The sequence below is a fragment of the Engystomops pustulosus genome, chromosome 2 (genome assembly GCF_040894005.1).
Source record: "Engystomops pustulosus chromosome 2, aEngPut4.maternal, whole genome shotgun sequence".
NCBI classification, from domain to species: domain Eukaryota; kingdom Metazoa; phylum Chordata; class Amphibia; order Anura; family Leptodactylidae; genus Engystomops; species Engystomops pustulosus.
The window spans coordinates 197193592-197208921 of NC_092412.1; the positions used below are offsets into that span (position 1 = coordinate 197193592).

The following is a 15330-nucleotide window of genomic DNA, read 5'->3' on the forward strand; positions in this document are numbered from 1 at the left end:
TAGTGGGTCAGGCACAGAACCCTGGGGTACACCACTCATAACTGGTGACCATTCTGAGTAGGAATCATTAACCACAACTCTCTGGATACGATCCTTCAGCCAGTTTTCAATCCAATTGCTAATTATTTCTGCCAAACCAATAGCCCTAATTTTACCCATCAGGCGTCTATGAGGGACAGTGTCAAATGCTTTTGCAAAGTCCAAGAACACAATATCCACAGCTGCTCCTCCATCCAGGCACCTGCTCACCTCTTCATAGAAGCAGATAAGGTTAGTCTGACAACTTCTATTCTTAGTAAACCCATGCTGGCTGTCACTTATTATACTATTTGATGTCACATACTCCAGTATGTAATCTTTTACTAACCCTTTCCATATTTTCCCAAAAATCAACATTAAAGCTTATAGCCTGGTAAAGTTCTAGAGCCTTTTTTACGGATTAGCACCACATTCGCCTTTCGCCCTGTACACATAGATTTTATTGAGCTTAGATTGGATCATGTCTACATTCAGCCAGTCTAGTATATTACAGGGTCCATGACACGCACTGGCACCACCCACAAGTTCTTTCTTCTATTGTATAAATGGAGCTAAAAAAGCCATTTAGTATCTCCGCCTTTTCTTGGTCTCCAGTCACCAATGCCCCATTTTCAGAATAAAGGGGTCCAACCTGCTCTGACCCATTTTTCTTCGCATTGATATACTAAATTTCTTGGGATTTATTTTGCCATCTTTGGACACCTCTTTCATTTTGCATTTTGGCGAATTTAAATTCCTTCTTACAGATTTTGGTGAGAAGTAGAAAGACCCAGGATAGATATGAATGTATCCCATTCAACATTAGTATCATCATGTTATCATTTATGACGCTGTCACAACTTTTCATAACAACCACAAGTGAAGGAACCGATAACATCTGAAAACTCTGTTCCCACAGTTCAAACCAGATTTGTGCTCATAATGTAAGAGCCAAAGCTAAAGGTGCCAAAATCTACTAGCCACCTATCCACAATGCTACCAAATAAGCACTAGGCAGAGTTAGTCGTGGAAACACATCACATTTTCTGAAAGATTTTCTTTAACTTGCGGCATCTGCAGCATCACATGATCGATAATTTCAGTTTAGCCCATTCACTTGAGGGCTGGGAAGTTCATGATATTGGTAGCTTATTGAATGCTAGCCCATGAACCTTGTAAACATGGATATCAACTTTGTGACAGGTACCAATACCCACATAGTTATTGGTTCAGTTTCTAAACTATGACAACCATTATTCCATGGCATTTAAAAACTGCATCAAAATCCAGACAACCAGCATTATGTGAAGATGTATTCAATGCAGGATACATATGCAGGTACAAGGGGAGATTTAATAAAGGTAACTATACAAGTCACCCACAGGTTAGTAAGCAGATAAAAAAATTCATGTTAAAGTAGCAAATAACCCTAGACCATATAAGAGACAATAAAACAACAGAAGTATTACTTACCGACATGCCTTTAACACCTCTGTGGAGCTGGGGTATATGGAGACTGACATGGATGGTATGGTCTTAGGACTTGGTTTGTGAGTAACTAAAGGAGGGTCCTTTTTAGTGGGGCTCTGAGAGTCCTCCATTCCCTCTCCATTGACTGTATCCAGTCCACTGTGGGGGCTGTTAAGGCTGATAACACTGTTGGTCATAGTCTGTTCAGTAGATTTTGGAGAAGGTGTTGCTGTGGAAATGGCTGAAGAAGGGGAGGAGGCAACAGAATTCTCAGTTTTTGTATGAACAGCTGGATGTATATTGTTGACTTTGTCACAGGTTCCAGTACCCACATTGTTATTGGCTTTTCCCATCAACAAGGCAGAGAGCTGAGGATTGTCTGAACTAAGTAAACCTGGTGACTTAGAATCTCCATGGCTAGGGCTAGGAACAGTATCTGCCGTCACCTGATGGACATGATTAGGAAGTCCCTCTATACCGGCAGTGCTGTTAGGTGTCCCTTCAGAAAGCCTGCTTGTTTCAGGCACTGATCCATTTCCTGAAGGCTTGCTCTCTTTGGTTAAAATAATGCCTTGTTGTCCACCTGAGGTAGCAGTGTGAGAGGAGAGGTGATTGAGAGCAGCCCCCTGTGTTACTGAATTGCTAGGCATGGTAGGATGTCCAACCTGATTTTGAATACCAGTGCCAGCTGCTTGGAGTTGCTGGGAAGGCCCAGTGGAAGAAAGAGGTCGTTCACCATTAGGACCTGCCAAATGTGAATTCGGACCTTTATGAAGCCCCTAAAAATAAGATGATAAATAAGTTAATAAAATGCAAGACAGGAAGTTATGAAGGCTCTAAAATTAGGTCATGGGTCAGGGCTGCGGAAGCCATGTTGTTATGGAAGCAGTAGTTATCTAGAAGAAAATGCTTGTTTTTGGATTAAATCTTCTCATCAGCCCCACTTACACTACAAACTGCTGGAATAAATAATAATTCATTTCATAAATTTCTATTTTCAACAACAAAATTATTTGCCTTGCCTACCAAACAATCAAAATCTGGGGAGAAAAGCAATACACATAACACTTGCCCCAAAACACAGCAAATCTTCACAGTAATCCAAACACAAAGTTTTATAAAACTGTTCAATAGTACTCAAAATTCTGACAGACATTTTTAAAATCGGAATAGCATAGGCGATTGGAAGCTATCCCCAGCTAAAAATTATATTTGTGGTGACAGGTTCACTTTAAAGGAAACCTACCATCAGGAATCCATTGAGGTATTCCTGATGGTAGAGCAAATTAAAAAAGGCTTGTCGTAGCACATCCGGATTAAAAAAAAAAAACACAATCATTAATTTATCATTCATTAAAAAGTACAAACAGTGTACATGTGGGTGGAGAAAATCTATGCATTTTGGCTTGGAATTCCAGGCATCCCAACGGTATCAACTTAATAAATGATTTTTAAATTCATATTTTGTGATGTTCATCATGTTATTCTTCCCATTTCTACTACCTGTATGTACAAGTGCTTTTTCTTTGTTCCACATAACCAGATATGACGTGTTTGATTAGCAAGGTGTCTGTAGGTATACAAGTAAGTTTTACTTTTATTTTAGTATAGCATGAGGAAGGCTTAGAATATAGCCGAAATGCGTAGGTTTCTGCACCTACATGTACACTGCTGTACTTAAGGATTGTGATTTTTATCCGCATGTGCCAAGACCAACCTTCTTTTAACTGCTCTTCTATGACGCCAGCTACAGATGTGCTTCTGAGGCTTCTGGGGCCTGTGTGCAGAAGTTTTTCCCATGAGTGAGGAGATATTGCTTTTACAAACGCACCGCTAGCGCACAGGGGCAGGCTTAGGCCTTAAAGTATATCCGTTTCCAGTGAAACACATGGTTAACGATTACAGGAGTTTCACTGGAAACGCATGTGTGATCAGGCCAAGACCCACTTTGTGTGCTAGATTTGCGTTTGTAAAAGCAGCGCACCCTCGCTGTATGGTGGAGTATGTATAATAAATGCATTAAATGCCTTATGTACACAATACAGCTAATTCAGAAATAACCTAAAAGGGGAAAACGTTGCTCCTCATCATTTCAACACTTGCAGTGGAGGCTGAAGACGTGGAAGTAGCACATATATTCACAGAAATGTGATCTTTATGCATTGTTTTATTTGCAGATGCACTTACCTGAGTGGAGTTTGACAGTTGGTTTTTCCACGGCTCCTCTGCGCTGCTGGTCAGGTTTGTGCGGTTATGAGGTAGAGCGAGTGCGTTTCGCTGTGGGTAAGGCACATTTCCATTACTTCCACTTCCCGTTATGTGATTATTGCCTAACATAGTGTCTGTACTACCCATCGTCCCTGTGGTATTGCAGGAAACTGGTCCTGCAGGAAAGGGTCCATTAGCCACAGGCTGCACAGGGCAAGCCGGACGGATTCCAGGCTGAGTGACGTTAAGCGCTCTGGTTAGCGCAGCTTGATGTGTCTGACCAGAGACTGAGTTTGTAGGCAGTGATGAGTCCGTTGTTGGCCCATTAGCAATTCCAGTAGGTCGTACCTGTGCAACTCCTGTTTGTCTCATCTGCTGTAATAAAAAAAAAAAAAAAAAATGATGCACAGTCACGAATGTACTAAACTTATTAAGCTGCCTGTATTATTTTTACATTTGATAATAATAATAAGATAAGACACAAACCTGCTGGTGCTGCTGCATTAAGACAAACTGACCCTCCAACTGCTCCAACAAAACTTTTTGTGCAGGACTTAGGTTATTCCTGTTTGCTCGAAGTTGTTCCAATTGCTGGAATGATAAGCAGATAATCCACAGATAAAACTAAACTACAGCAACATACGCACAGAACAAGATACTGAGGGTTGTGTTGCTTAAGCTCAGACTTTCACGAACAACAACTGGATTGGTGCTAGGAGTCACTAATGGCCTATCCTAGTAATACTTTAGAAAGAAAACCCCTCTGAGCAAAGATCTGGAAAAATTGATGCAGCTTTATGAGGCTGATACGAGGAATATTATAATTCATGCCTTTTATTTCATTTAACCTTAGACTAGGTGATAAATATCAGATCAGTTGGGATCCCATATTAACTTAAAGAGTTTGTCCCATCTAAGCCACAGGATAGTGCCTAACTTTCTGATCAGAGGGTCTCATTGATAGGACCCCCACTAATCATGAGAACGGGGGTGATGGAATGGACGGAGACAGAGTATGCTGCAAAAAGATAAATGTGGCAAACCACTTGTTTTGCTTTTCAATCCCAATGAGGCTTAACTGTAACACCAGGCACTTGACTACATGCGACACTGCCCTTAGTAACTTCAATTTCCCCCCAGGATACTTAAGTGCCCCAAATAAACCTTTAAAAGGAAGTCTATTCTCTCCTAACCACTGTAGAATTGCATAGGGTACTACAGTACTGAGTGCTTGATAAAATTGATCTGGAAATACATACACACACATACATACATATATATATATATACACATGTATATATACATACATATACATAATTTTAATTTCAGTCCCATTTAAGTAAATAGGGCTGTGGTGCAATATCAAGCACAGCAAGCCTACAACATGGAGCATTGTTTCCTTCAGATTAAATAAAAATATATATATTACCTGTAACTTCTGTGGGGGCAAAGACCATGAATGTAGTTGTTGTTGTTGTTGAGCTGGGGTATGTGACACTACATGGCCACCACTCCAAGTTTCAGAAGAATTCTATGTAGGGAGTAAAATACACAAAAAAATATGAAAAACACATTCAATAAGAAAATGTGGAAAATGTGCACAAATGCATTTTTTATCAAAGAAAAAAATGAGTAACTGAAAAAAAAAACAAAAAAAAAACTGCACCTGCCAACCACTCCCTACTGAACCAGTGATCTAAAATGTAGGACTATGCAAAAGCATATTAAGTCTTTAAGGCAAACATCCTAATTGTTGTATGTGAAGGTGATGGTTAAAAAATAAAAAAAAAATAAACACAGCATGAGCCACATACATAGTTTTGCCATGTGAAATACCTTTGCAGGACTAGAAGTTCTTTTCCTCTTGGCAGGACTTGACAGTTCATCTACCTGGCTAGAAGGAATCATATGTAGTGGCAAGGACTGCTGTGAAATTGGTGTTTGACTGAGGCCTAGTACAGATTCAGCATTCTGATGATGAGGTTTACAGGCCTAAGAATTATAAGAGAAAATATAGTTCTGTACAGTACGTTTTGTGCCCCCACTGGGAAGTTTTTTACCTTGAAAAACACAAAAAAATGCTGCTCCACATACAAGATGCTGGTTCTGATTAGTGAATACCAGCACCAACCAAAAAAAAAAATAAAAAAAATGACAAGATGTGATTAAAAAAAAAAATCTAATGTAACAGGTGTAATGGGCTCAAAGATGATCCACAAAGGTTCTTAGTTGGTACCCAAAATTGCAGGGGCTTCTCACCTAATCTCTGTGTGTTTGCCTTTGCCTACGTGAACATGTACATAAACCAGTTTATATATATACTCAAGGAAAAGAAACTTGCTAAGTAGCAAAAGTAACTTTTTAAGCTGGGCGTTTGCAGCAAATAACCCAACTTCTCACCTGCTGTGCTGAGTTCATGGCACCCTGCCTGGAGGTAAGCTCTGCGGGGATTGGTAGGCTCCATGCCTCCTCAATACTAGGAAGCAATTTAGTTTTACTCTGTAGACTACCTTGTGGAAGGTTACACAACTGAGCCTAGGAAAAATTATGTAGAGAGGAAATTTAACACAGGCCTAGTTTTTATCACGAGCATGTCCACTACAACTTCCTAGCAAGTCCCGAGTGTCTCCCGACAGTCAACTTTATCACAGATTAGAAATAAAATCGGGTAACCAGAATATAACCTTTGTGACTTCAAATCAAAGTATATGGAAGTTCATTCACGTGAATTAAGAAAGCAACACAAGAGTCAGGAAAAACCTGCCTTGTGGTTTCCACATCTATGGCCATCTAATATACACTGGACAGAAACAATGCACAGTGATATACAAGAGAAGAATGGATGACATGACTGCGTGGATGACGGCATGACACATAACTCAGGAGATTACATTCTAATTTAGTCTTATGGTGTATGGACATGATTTGTCATCTCAAATTAAGCAACAGCTGCCGGGTAGGGTAGCAAGTATACCTGTAAATACTTAATCCGTGCTGCAAGGGCAGAGGTATTACTACAATTTTTGCTCCGTGTAGCATTTAGGTAGCATTTGATGGCATCCTGAGGCTGGTTGCATGATTCATACAATGTGCCTAGGTCCATCCAAGCTGCAGCATGGCCATGATCCAATTGGACAGCACATATATAGGCCTGCAGTGCATCCATAGGCTGGTTCTGCTGCTGATATAGAACTCTGAAAAATAGGGGGTCAACAACTTAAAAATACATACATACATTTCAGATTTATACAATACCATAATGTTATTGCACTGTTCTGATCTTTTTTGAGCTTTGCAACGATGAAGAGTCTATTATTAATTTGCATTATAACAGTCAGCAAAAACTCTGTTTCGACAGGGCTTATACGTCAATTGCATTCATTTTTTTTTGTTTATAGAACAAGAACAGTCAAGAACAAATTAAAGTTGCTATTAGAAACCAAAGGAACATTGTACAAACATTGAAATATGAATAAGAGACAAGTAAAACATACCCTATTGAACACCATGTATCTGCACTGGCCTCCGACTTATCGATGGATTGCCTGTAGGATATAAAGGCATCCTGAACCTTGCCAATACTGGAGTAGCACCTGTCAATGGAAGAAACATATCAAATAATGTCAGCGCAGTGTTAAATACTATATTACCTGAAGCAAGCAAATAAATGGTTTCTATATAAAAGGGTTACTAACTTTTGTTAAAAGTTTATACATAGAGATACAATGAGGGGTGTCTGACCTCTAAGCCTCCAATGAATGTCAAATAACAAGGAACTGAGGTTCACTTTAGGAATCTTTTGCAGCTAACCTGTTATGTGGGAGAACAGCTACACAACTTACTGTACTCCCTTAATGCAGGGAAATGGTAAAGGTGAGATGTGACTCCAAAATATAAAAAAATAACAGTGGGACGATTGCCAGTTTAAAAAGTGAAAAAAAAATTAAAATTGCACTAATAAGAGCTTAAAATAAAAATGATTAAAGGAAACCTATCAGGAATACACTTTAGTATACCTGATGGTAGCTTTCTTTAGGTCTACTAAGCCCTACACGGCCTTTGCCTAATCCAGGCAGCGCTCTTACGCTATGCAGCCCACACATGCGCAGTCATTTTTAAGAGCGCTGCGGTGAGGAGCTGGGAATGGGAGATTTCAGAGGCTACCGCTGCACAGTGCCGCCTTAGCCCCTCCATGCCGCAGTAGCTTCTGAAGTTCACTTGCATAAAAGACAAAGTTTTTAGTTACGGTAAAACTATTATGTAGAGGAAGCAAAGGGCTTAGAAGACAGAGAGGAAACTACCATGAGGAATACCTCCGTATATTCCTGATATTACATTTAATATTGATTGAAAAATATATATTTTATTACCTTCCAAGGAAATACCAGGACTGACCAGAGTTGGGATCTGCCTCTAGTGATCTCTGCAGATACTGAATAGCATAGCTGGCCTTTGTGGCTTTCTCTCCCAACTGATCAACAGTGTGATGCATCCATCCTAGTAATAATAATTTTTTTTTTTTTTTAAAAACAGAAACCATGGATAAAATACAGTGTTTAGAAAACAAGGTGCACTTTTAAGAAGAGTGGGTGCAGGGGCATAGCTACTAGGCAAAAAGCTGTGAACCAGTAACTGCAGGATTAACCCTGTGCGTTGACTTTTTGTCACTGGGCAGTACTATCTGCACATTCCTGAAACAAACCATAAAACCAGCGACCAAGATTGTCAGATCAAACTTTTATGTGAGCAATATCTTTATCAAGTAGAGCTAATGCTGGAGTAAATGGTCTCCCTTTAACTCGTGGTAAAATGCAATCTACAAGTCATCGCAATGTACCTGTACATAATGGTGCACATACCTAACTGCTGTAAAACAGTTGCTTTTACTTGAATAGGAAGGTTTTCTGTCTGCAGAAGTTGCTCATATGCTTCTTTTGCAGAGTGGTACTTTCTCTGTTAATGAAAACAAAAGTAGAAGTTAAATTCCATGATGAATAGCGAAAAAATCTCACTGCTAAGTCTCTATCAAAGTTTGCAACCATAGTTCCTCTTTTCTCCAAATATCTCTCCACTAGGTGTATCTTCTTGTTGGCTAAGATTGTTGCTTTTTTGTTTCTTTAGAAAGATGGATGAAAGCACATAGACTACACAAACAAGCAGGAAAACCACTTAAATGCAAGTACATGAGAATCTATCCTGTGCTTATAGCACATTGTTTTATCAGAAGCAGCAAGTACAAATCCTCATCATCGCCTGCTTGGACTACTGTGATATTGTTCTCTGTGGTCTCCCAGCTAACTCTCTAACGTCTCTTCAATATCCTAAGTCCCTATAGAGCCCTACTAACTAACTGACACCCTACTTTTAGCTAAAAATTGTGCCCCTCAGATTCCCTTATATTCAACTTCATAATTTGACATGGTATCCAAAGATGTCTATAGTGAGCCGAGGTGGGCGCGGTCTGTGACCACGGTGACATCATCACAGGTTCTTTAGCCTTTTAACATTACCAAACACCAAACATACCTCTCACGAAATCACAGCAAATCATTTCACATTTCATTATTTAAAATGTGGTCAGATATGTGCATGGGGACAGTTTGCCAATGTTAACCCCTAGGCGCACCACAACGTTATTCTACGTCCCCGGGGCTACATGCTAAGCGCACCGGGACGTAGTAGAACGACCAGCTTCTGGGACCGGCTCACGAACTAAGCCGGTACCAGAAGCAGCGGCTGTCAGCTGTCTATCACAGCTGACACCGCGCTGTAACACCCGTGATCGGAGCCGAGCAAGCATGACCGCGGCGTGTAAGGGTGTTCCTGCTGTGGATCAGATCCCCGTGCCGCTTAACGGGGGGATCTGATCCTCTTCTGGGCAGCCCTGTGCAGCTGCCATGTGCTCCGGGGCTGCCCGATGTCCCTGCCAGTCAGATCCCTTCCGGGTCTGACTGAAAAATGCCTGAGCATGGTCTGCATGCTCAGACAGTTTACACTGCTCTACAATGAAAAAGTATTGTAGAGAAATGTATTGGACTTGAACCAGCAATCAGAGCATCGCTGGTTCAAGTAAGGATAAGTAAAAACATGTAAAAACACTAAACACTACACATTAGAATAAATAAAAAATAAATACATAAAAATATGAGCCCCTAAAATGAAATTTTTCATAAAAACACTTAAACTATAAAAAAAACACAATCACACAAAGAAACGCCACATATTTGATATTGCCGTGCCCGTAACAATCTGTATAATAAAACAGAATCGTTATTGGACCTGCACGGTAAACGCGGGTGGAAAAACCGCAAAAAACGTTCCGAAAAAAGATAATTTTCAATTAATACCCTTTAAAAAAATGTTCTAAAAAGTGATTTAAAGAAGTTACGCACTGTAAAATAAGACCACTAAAAAGAACAATCCTTCTCGCAAAAAATAAACCCCTAACAAGATTTTTAAGCCAAAAAATAAAAAAGTTATGCATATGAAAGTCAGTGATGCTAAAATTTACATTTTTGCCTAATTACTTTTTATTCAGTAAAATGGGAATTTTTTAAAAAAAACTATATAAATAAAGGTCTTTCCTTAATAGTGGAGACCCATAGAATAAAAATTTATTTTTACAGTACGGTAAACGACCAAAAACAAATACAAAAAAAGTTCCTAAAAATTGATGATTTTCATTTCCTCCACCAACAAAGAGTTAATAAAATCTCACCAATCAGCTATAGATGCCTCAAAATTATGTACCAGAAAAGTGCATCTCATGTAAATATAAGCCTCTATAGGTCCATAATAAAAAAAAAAAAAAAAATTAGAGCCTGTACAATGTGACATCGCAAATCTCATCTGGATGGCGCCTCCTTCCCTTCTATACCCGGCCGTGCGCCCATACAGCAGGTTACCACCACATATGGGGTATCCGTGTACTCGGGAGAGTTTGGGTAACAAACTTTGTGGAGCCTTTTTTCATTTCATCCATTACAAATTTTTAATTTTCCACCCAAAATGAGTGTATTGTCAAAAAATATTACATTTTGTTTTAACCCCTATAAAACACCTAAAGGTATTGCTATCATTTAGGCCTCTCACAGTTAATAAAAAGTTGAGCAGGTCCATCTAAATATTAGTTTTGGGTGCTATGACTATCTGCATCAAAAGTAGAGAATTTAGAACTTTGAAAATAAAGAATTTTTCCAAATTTTTGCCAATTTTTTTTTTTTTTTTTTAAAACTAAACACAAAAGTTTCATCCAAATTTTTAAACTAATTTGAAGTACAATGTGTCACAAGAAAACAATCTCAAAATCCCCTGGATATCTCATAGCGTTCCAAAGCTATAACCACTTATAGTGACACAGGGCAGATTTGAAAAATGGGGCCGCGTCCTTAAGGCCAAAAGAGGCTGAGTCCCGTAGGGGTTAAGGGGCTAAAGACTGTTCCTATTCTTCCATATAATTGCTTGTGTGCTGTAATGTAATATTATATTTGTATATGTCCCCTATGATTAGTAAAGCGCTACGGAATTCAATGGCGCTATATAAATAAAGAATATTATTATAATAATAAAGGATGATGCCACCCTGGTCACATGACATTAGGCCATGCCCCTCAACTCACTCTAAAGTTCCCTAGATACCAGGAAAGTTTAAGTTTTTTTATGGGGATCTAACAAAAACCATTTTTAGCTAAAAGAAGAGGGGTCAGTTTCTAGGCCTCTATAGGAACCTGCCACTATCTGTATTTGTACAAAATGTGGTGACAGATTCCCTTTAACTCAGCTGCCTACTTCATCTTTCTACTCGCTTCTCATATGTCAGTCTCTCCATTGGTCACCCATTGCTCCGCAAATTTTATCCATGACTTACAAAACTGCCCATAACCTGTTCCCTCCATATATTGCTTAATTAATAAGCTACCTACATTAATCGGAGTTTCTCACAAGACCTTCTGCTTCACTCTACTACCATCAGCTCTTCTCACAACTTCTGCCGTGTGCCCCCCCCCCCATACTCAGACTCTCTACTAAAATATGTCAGATTGTCCCCCACCTTTTAAACCTTCAATTTGAAAATTCACCTGTTCAGGATTGCCTACAATACCTGCTCTGCTCCCTCACCTTGTCTCTCCATCTACCCACCCCTATAGATTTTGAGCCCCTGCGGACAGGGTCGTCCTTCCACCCGTTTTCTGATCAGTTTGTTCAGTTAGGCAAATCATGGTGACCAATTCCCTTTTAGTAGTTGTCATATAGGTATAGTCCAATAAACAATTGTCAGGGCTCTCTGTGTGCTAAACAAAGCTAATTTGTAGATTTGTTAAATATGCCCAGATAATGTTCTTATATGCCAAAAGCTTATAGGCATATGAAACCTATATGGTATCTGCTCCACTTCCTTTGCATTTAATAGACTGCTGCAAATTAATAAAGCCAATTACAGCATAGACAGAAAACACCAACCAACAGCCTGTGTCCATAAATGTCTGTTTAGTGTTGTGTGTAGCCTAATCTTTCCACATTTCGGCCATGCTCGGATGGCCCGATGTCATGGGCCACAAATTACAGCAGACTGTTTTGGGCCCTAATGAGGCATTAGCATGTATACCCAAATTTAGGCTTCCATGCAGTTTTTAAAGGCCGAGCCAAGAGAAGATCATAGATGGAAAGTAGTTATAAATGGCCAAACTGCATTTTATCCTACAAGCAGTCCCCGGGTTACATACAAGATAGGGTCCATAGGTTTGTTCTCAAGTTGAATTTGCATGTAAGTCGAAACTGTATATTTTATAATTGTAGTTCTAAACAAATTTTTTTTTGCCCCAGTGACAATTGGAGTTTCAACATTTTTTGCTGTAATGGGACCAAGGATTATCCATAAAGCTTCATTACAGACACCTTACAGCTGATTATTGCAGTCTGGGACTATAGTAAAGCATCCAGAGAGCTTCAGAGGTCACAGTGGGCAGAGGGGTCAGTCTTTAACAATGGGTCGTCTGTAAGTCGGGTGTCCTTAAGTAGGAGAACGCCTGTATTTATAGCCCAACACATCGAATTCCCATACCTCCAGTTTTACTATAGTAATCTTTATTAGTAAATTTGAATAAAAATATGTGGTATACTTGAATTTAAAAAATATTGCAAGGTGTCAATAACAAAATGTGTTCATTATGTCACAATAAAATAAAAACTACATTTAAATCAGAGTATATAATAAAACAAATCTTTATAGGGCAGAAACTGAAAAAATGAAAGATGACACATTCTTACCTGTGTTTCGTACAAGTGAGCAATGTGAAACTGAACTGTTAAAAACAGAAAAAAAAAATATTAAAAAAAGGGGACCAAGCCTTCTGGACAAAGAGGAGAAAGATTAAAAACCCAAAATAAATACATACATACATACATACATACATACAATATACACATGGCACACACATATACAGTACACACAAACCAAACACAAGATGATTAGAATATGGCCAGAAGAGAAGGCGAGGAGTGACATTGACCAGGGGCTCCTGAACAGGGACATGGATTAAAAGGCATTGTCTGGTTTATTACATAAAACGGTAATCTTCATTTGGGGGGGGGGGGAAGGGGTTACTGTGTGTGAAAATGTTCAGAAAATGTCCATGTCCATCAACGTGCTTGCTCCACCTTCCTGGACCTTTTGATTGTATTCAGGTCTCATTATTGTCACAACCCTGCAGACAGAAGGTATCCTTTGATCAAGTTTATCAATCTGCGTCTATCTTTTTCACAAGTTATCCGGTAAATGGGAGAGACCTGCCTCAGTCTCCTTACTGTCTCTCCCCTTTCCTGTACTAGGGCAGTGACAGGATAACTTATGAAGAGAGACGTAGATTGATAAACTCAGTCTCCTAAAGGTCCTGGAAGGTATATTGACCATGGACATTAAGGATCACATGAACCTCCATCTACAGCCATTTTATGGACAGGAATGGCACGAGGTGAAAAGCATTTCTGAATCGGGGGGCATGACTTTACATTTCAAGAATCTATAATGTATTTTAGTAAGCGACTTACAGGAAATCTACCAGTACCTTAAATCAATATTAAACAACACATACTCACCTGTCCTACTCTTTAACTTGATCCCGGCACTTGTCTTCTTTAAGCTTGACACGTCGGGATCACCTGAAAAAAAAGACTTATAAGAACTAGGTTGGAGCACTGGACGCGATGTCCAAGGCTCCGTGACTCTCCAATGCGAAGAGAGGGAGTTATCCATCATGCATGAGGCGCGAATTCATGCCTCTTGCGTGACATCACCACCCTAATATGGGAAAAGGAGCTGGCGAGAGGTGTGAATGTAGAATTCCAGCGCTGTGGCCTGCTTCCAGTCTTTTCAGACAATCCAGCACGCCAAGATTAAAGAATACATGCGACAGGATCAAGATGAAGAGGAGGATAGGGAAGTATGTGTTGTTAAAAGAGAACCTATAACCAGAAGGCACAATTTCACTGGTGATCTGTTATCAGTCAAACTGTGCCTTATGGTGACAGGTTCCCTTTAATTTTGATTTAAGGTACTGGTAGATTTCAAGGAACTTTAAAGGGATTTTCCAACAAAGCAAGTTGGGCCCTATCCATAGGATAAGGCCTAACTTGCTTTTCGTTGGGGTTCTCAGTGATGGCACTTGGCAATCTCCATCCGCTCCATAGAAATGAATGGAAGAGCCTGCTCATGCATGACCAGTCATGTCGGGTTGCAACAGGGGTATAACTGTCTCCGGTTTCTTGTGATCTGTGGGAGTATAAATTGAGGCGTTAACCCAGCTTAATGCATAAATCTTTGGGAGGAATCAGTTAGGCTACATTCATGTAATGGGGGTTGTGAACTGGCTGCACAATTTACAGCCATATCATGGCCCCTATGGAGGTCTATGGTACCCAGTCACAATACGGCGAGGGGTGATAAGCCCTCACTCCCCTTGGCCCTTTGCTGGTCAGGGATCTGGTCCAGGCGATCACAAGGCCGTGAGAATATAACCATAGAGTAAAGAAAGCAGGGTTTTATGAGGAGCGCTCAAGTTGTTGTTCAAATGGATGATTATCAGACTACACATTTAAACCCTGGTCTATCAGGCTAAACAAATCCACAAGATATATCAGGGATACAGTTACAACATAAAGAAGGCGAGAATCTGATCAGTGTACCCACAGCTCCTCAAGTTTTGGTAACGGATCGTTTCAACAACAAACCACATAAGCTCAGCAGAACCAGAAATGTGTCAGATTAAAACCAAAACACATGCTACTTACTTTCTGCTTTGGACAAAGTGCAGGGATTACAGTCAATCAAAGCCAACTGAAAATGCTGCAAAAAGAAACAAAAATTAGATGATTAATTTCTATCAGAAGACATTTCTATCAGTTCCTTCAGGAAAAGACATTTGTGGCAAAGGCGCAATGACTACCTGAAAGATTAATAATTTAGTTCAAGTAACAACGGCTCCATGTCCAAATGTATCTTTACATTGTGCGGCAGAGATAAAAGACAGTAAGGCTGGAAAATAAAAGTCTAAAAGATGCGGGTGTAATATTCTGTAATAATCTGGTGAATGCTCTTTGAAGAAGTGACAAGATTCAAGGAGACGCCTGTACCCTCCT

General features: G+C 39.7%; 1 protein-coding gene across 12 annotated transcripts in view; it reads right to left on the reverse strand.

Annotated features, from left to right (window-relative positions):
- Nucleotides 1-15330, reverse strand: part of KDM6A (lysine demethylase 6A) — an 87092-nt gene that overhangs the window by 17416 nt on the left and 54346 nt on the right. For 2 of the 12 annotated variants that reach the window (XM_072137762.1, XM_072137754.1), the window contains exons 7-19: nt 14983-15037; nt 13792-13854; nt 12964-12998; nt 8556-8649; nt 8067-8193; nt 7191-7289; nt 6671-6890; nt 6097-6231; nt 5533-5688; nt 5126-5227; nt 4183-4287; nt 3676-4071; nt 1492-2267 (exon numbers count right to left, since the gene is read on the reverse strand). In XM_072137762.1, the coding sequence (XP_071993863.1) occupies nt 1492-2267; nt 3676-4071; nt 4183-4287; nt 5126-5227; nt 5533-5688; nt 6097-6231; nt 6671-6890; nt 7191-7289; nt 8067-8193; nt 8556-8649; nt 12964-12998; nt 13792-13854; nt 14983-15037 (2363 nt within the window). The remainder of the gene's footprint in view (nt 1-1491; nt 2268-3675; nt 4072-4182; nt 4288-5125; nt 5228-5532; nt 5689-6096; nt 6232-6670; nt 6891-7190; nt 7290-8066; nt 8194-8555; nt 8650-12963; nt 12999-13791; nt 13855-14982; nt 15038-15330) is intronic. The other 10 variants (XM_072137757.1, XM_072137767.1, XM_072137756.1 and 7 more) reach the window with 9 other exon arrangements.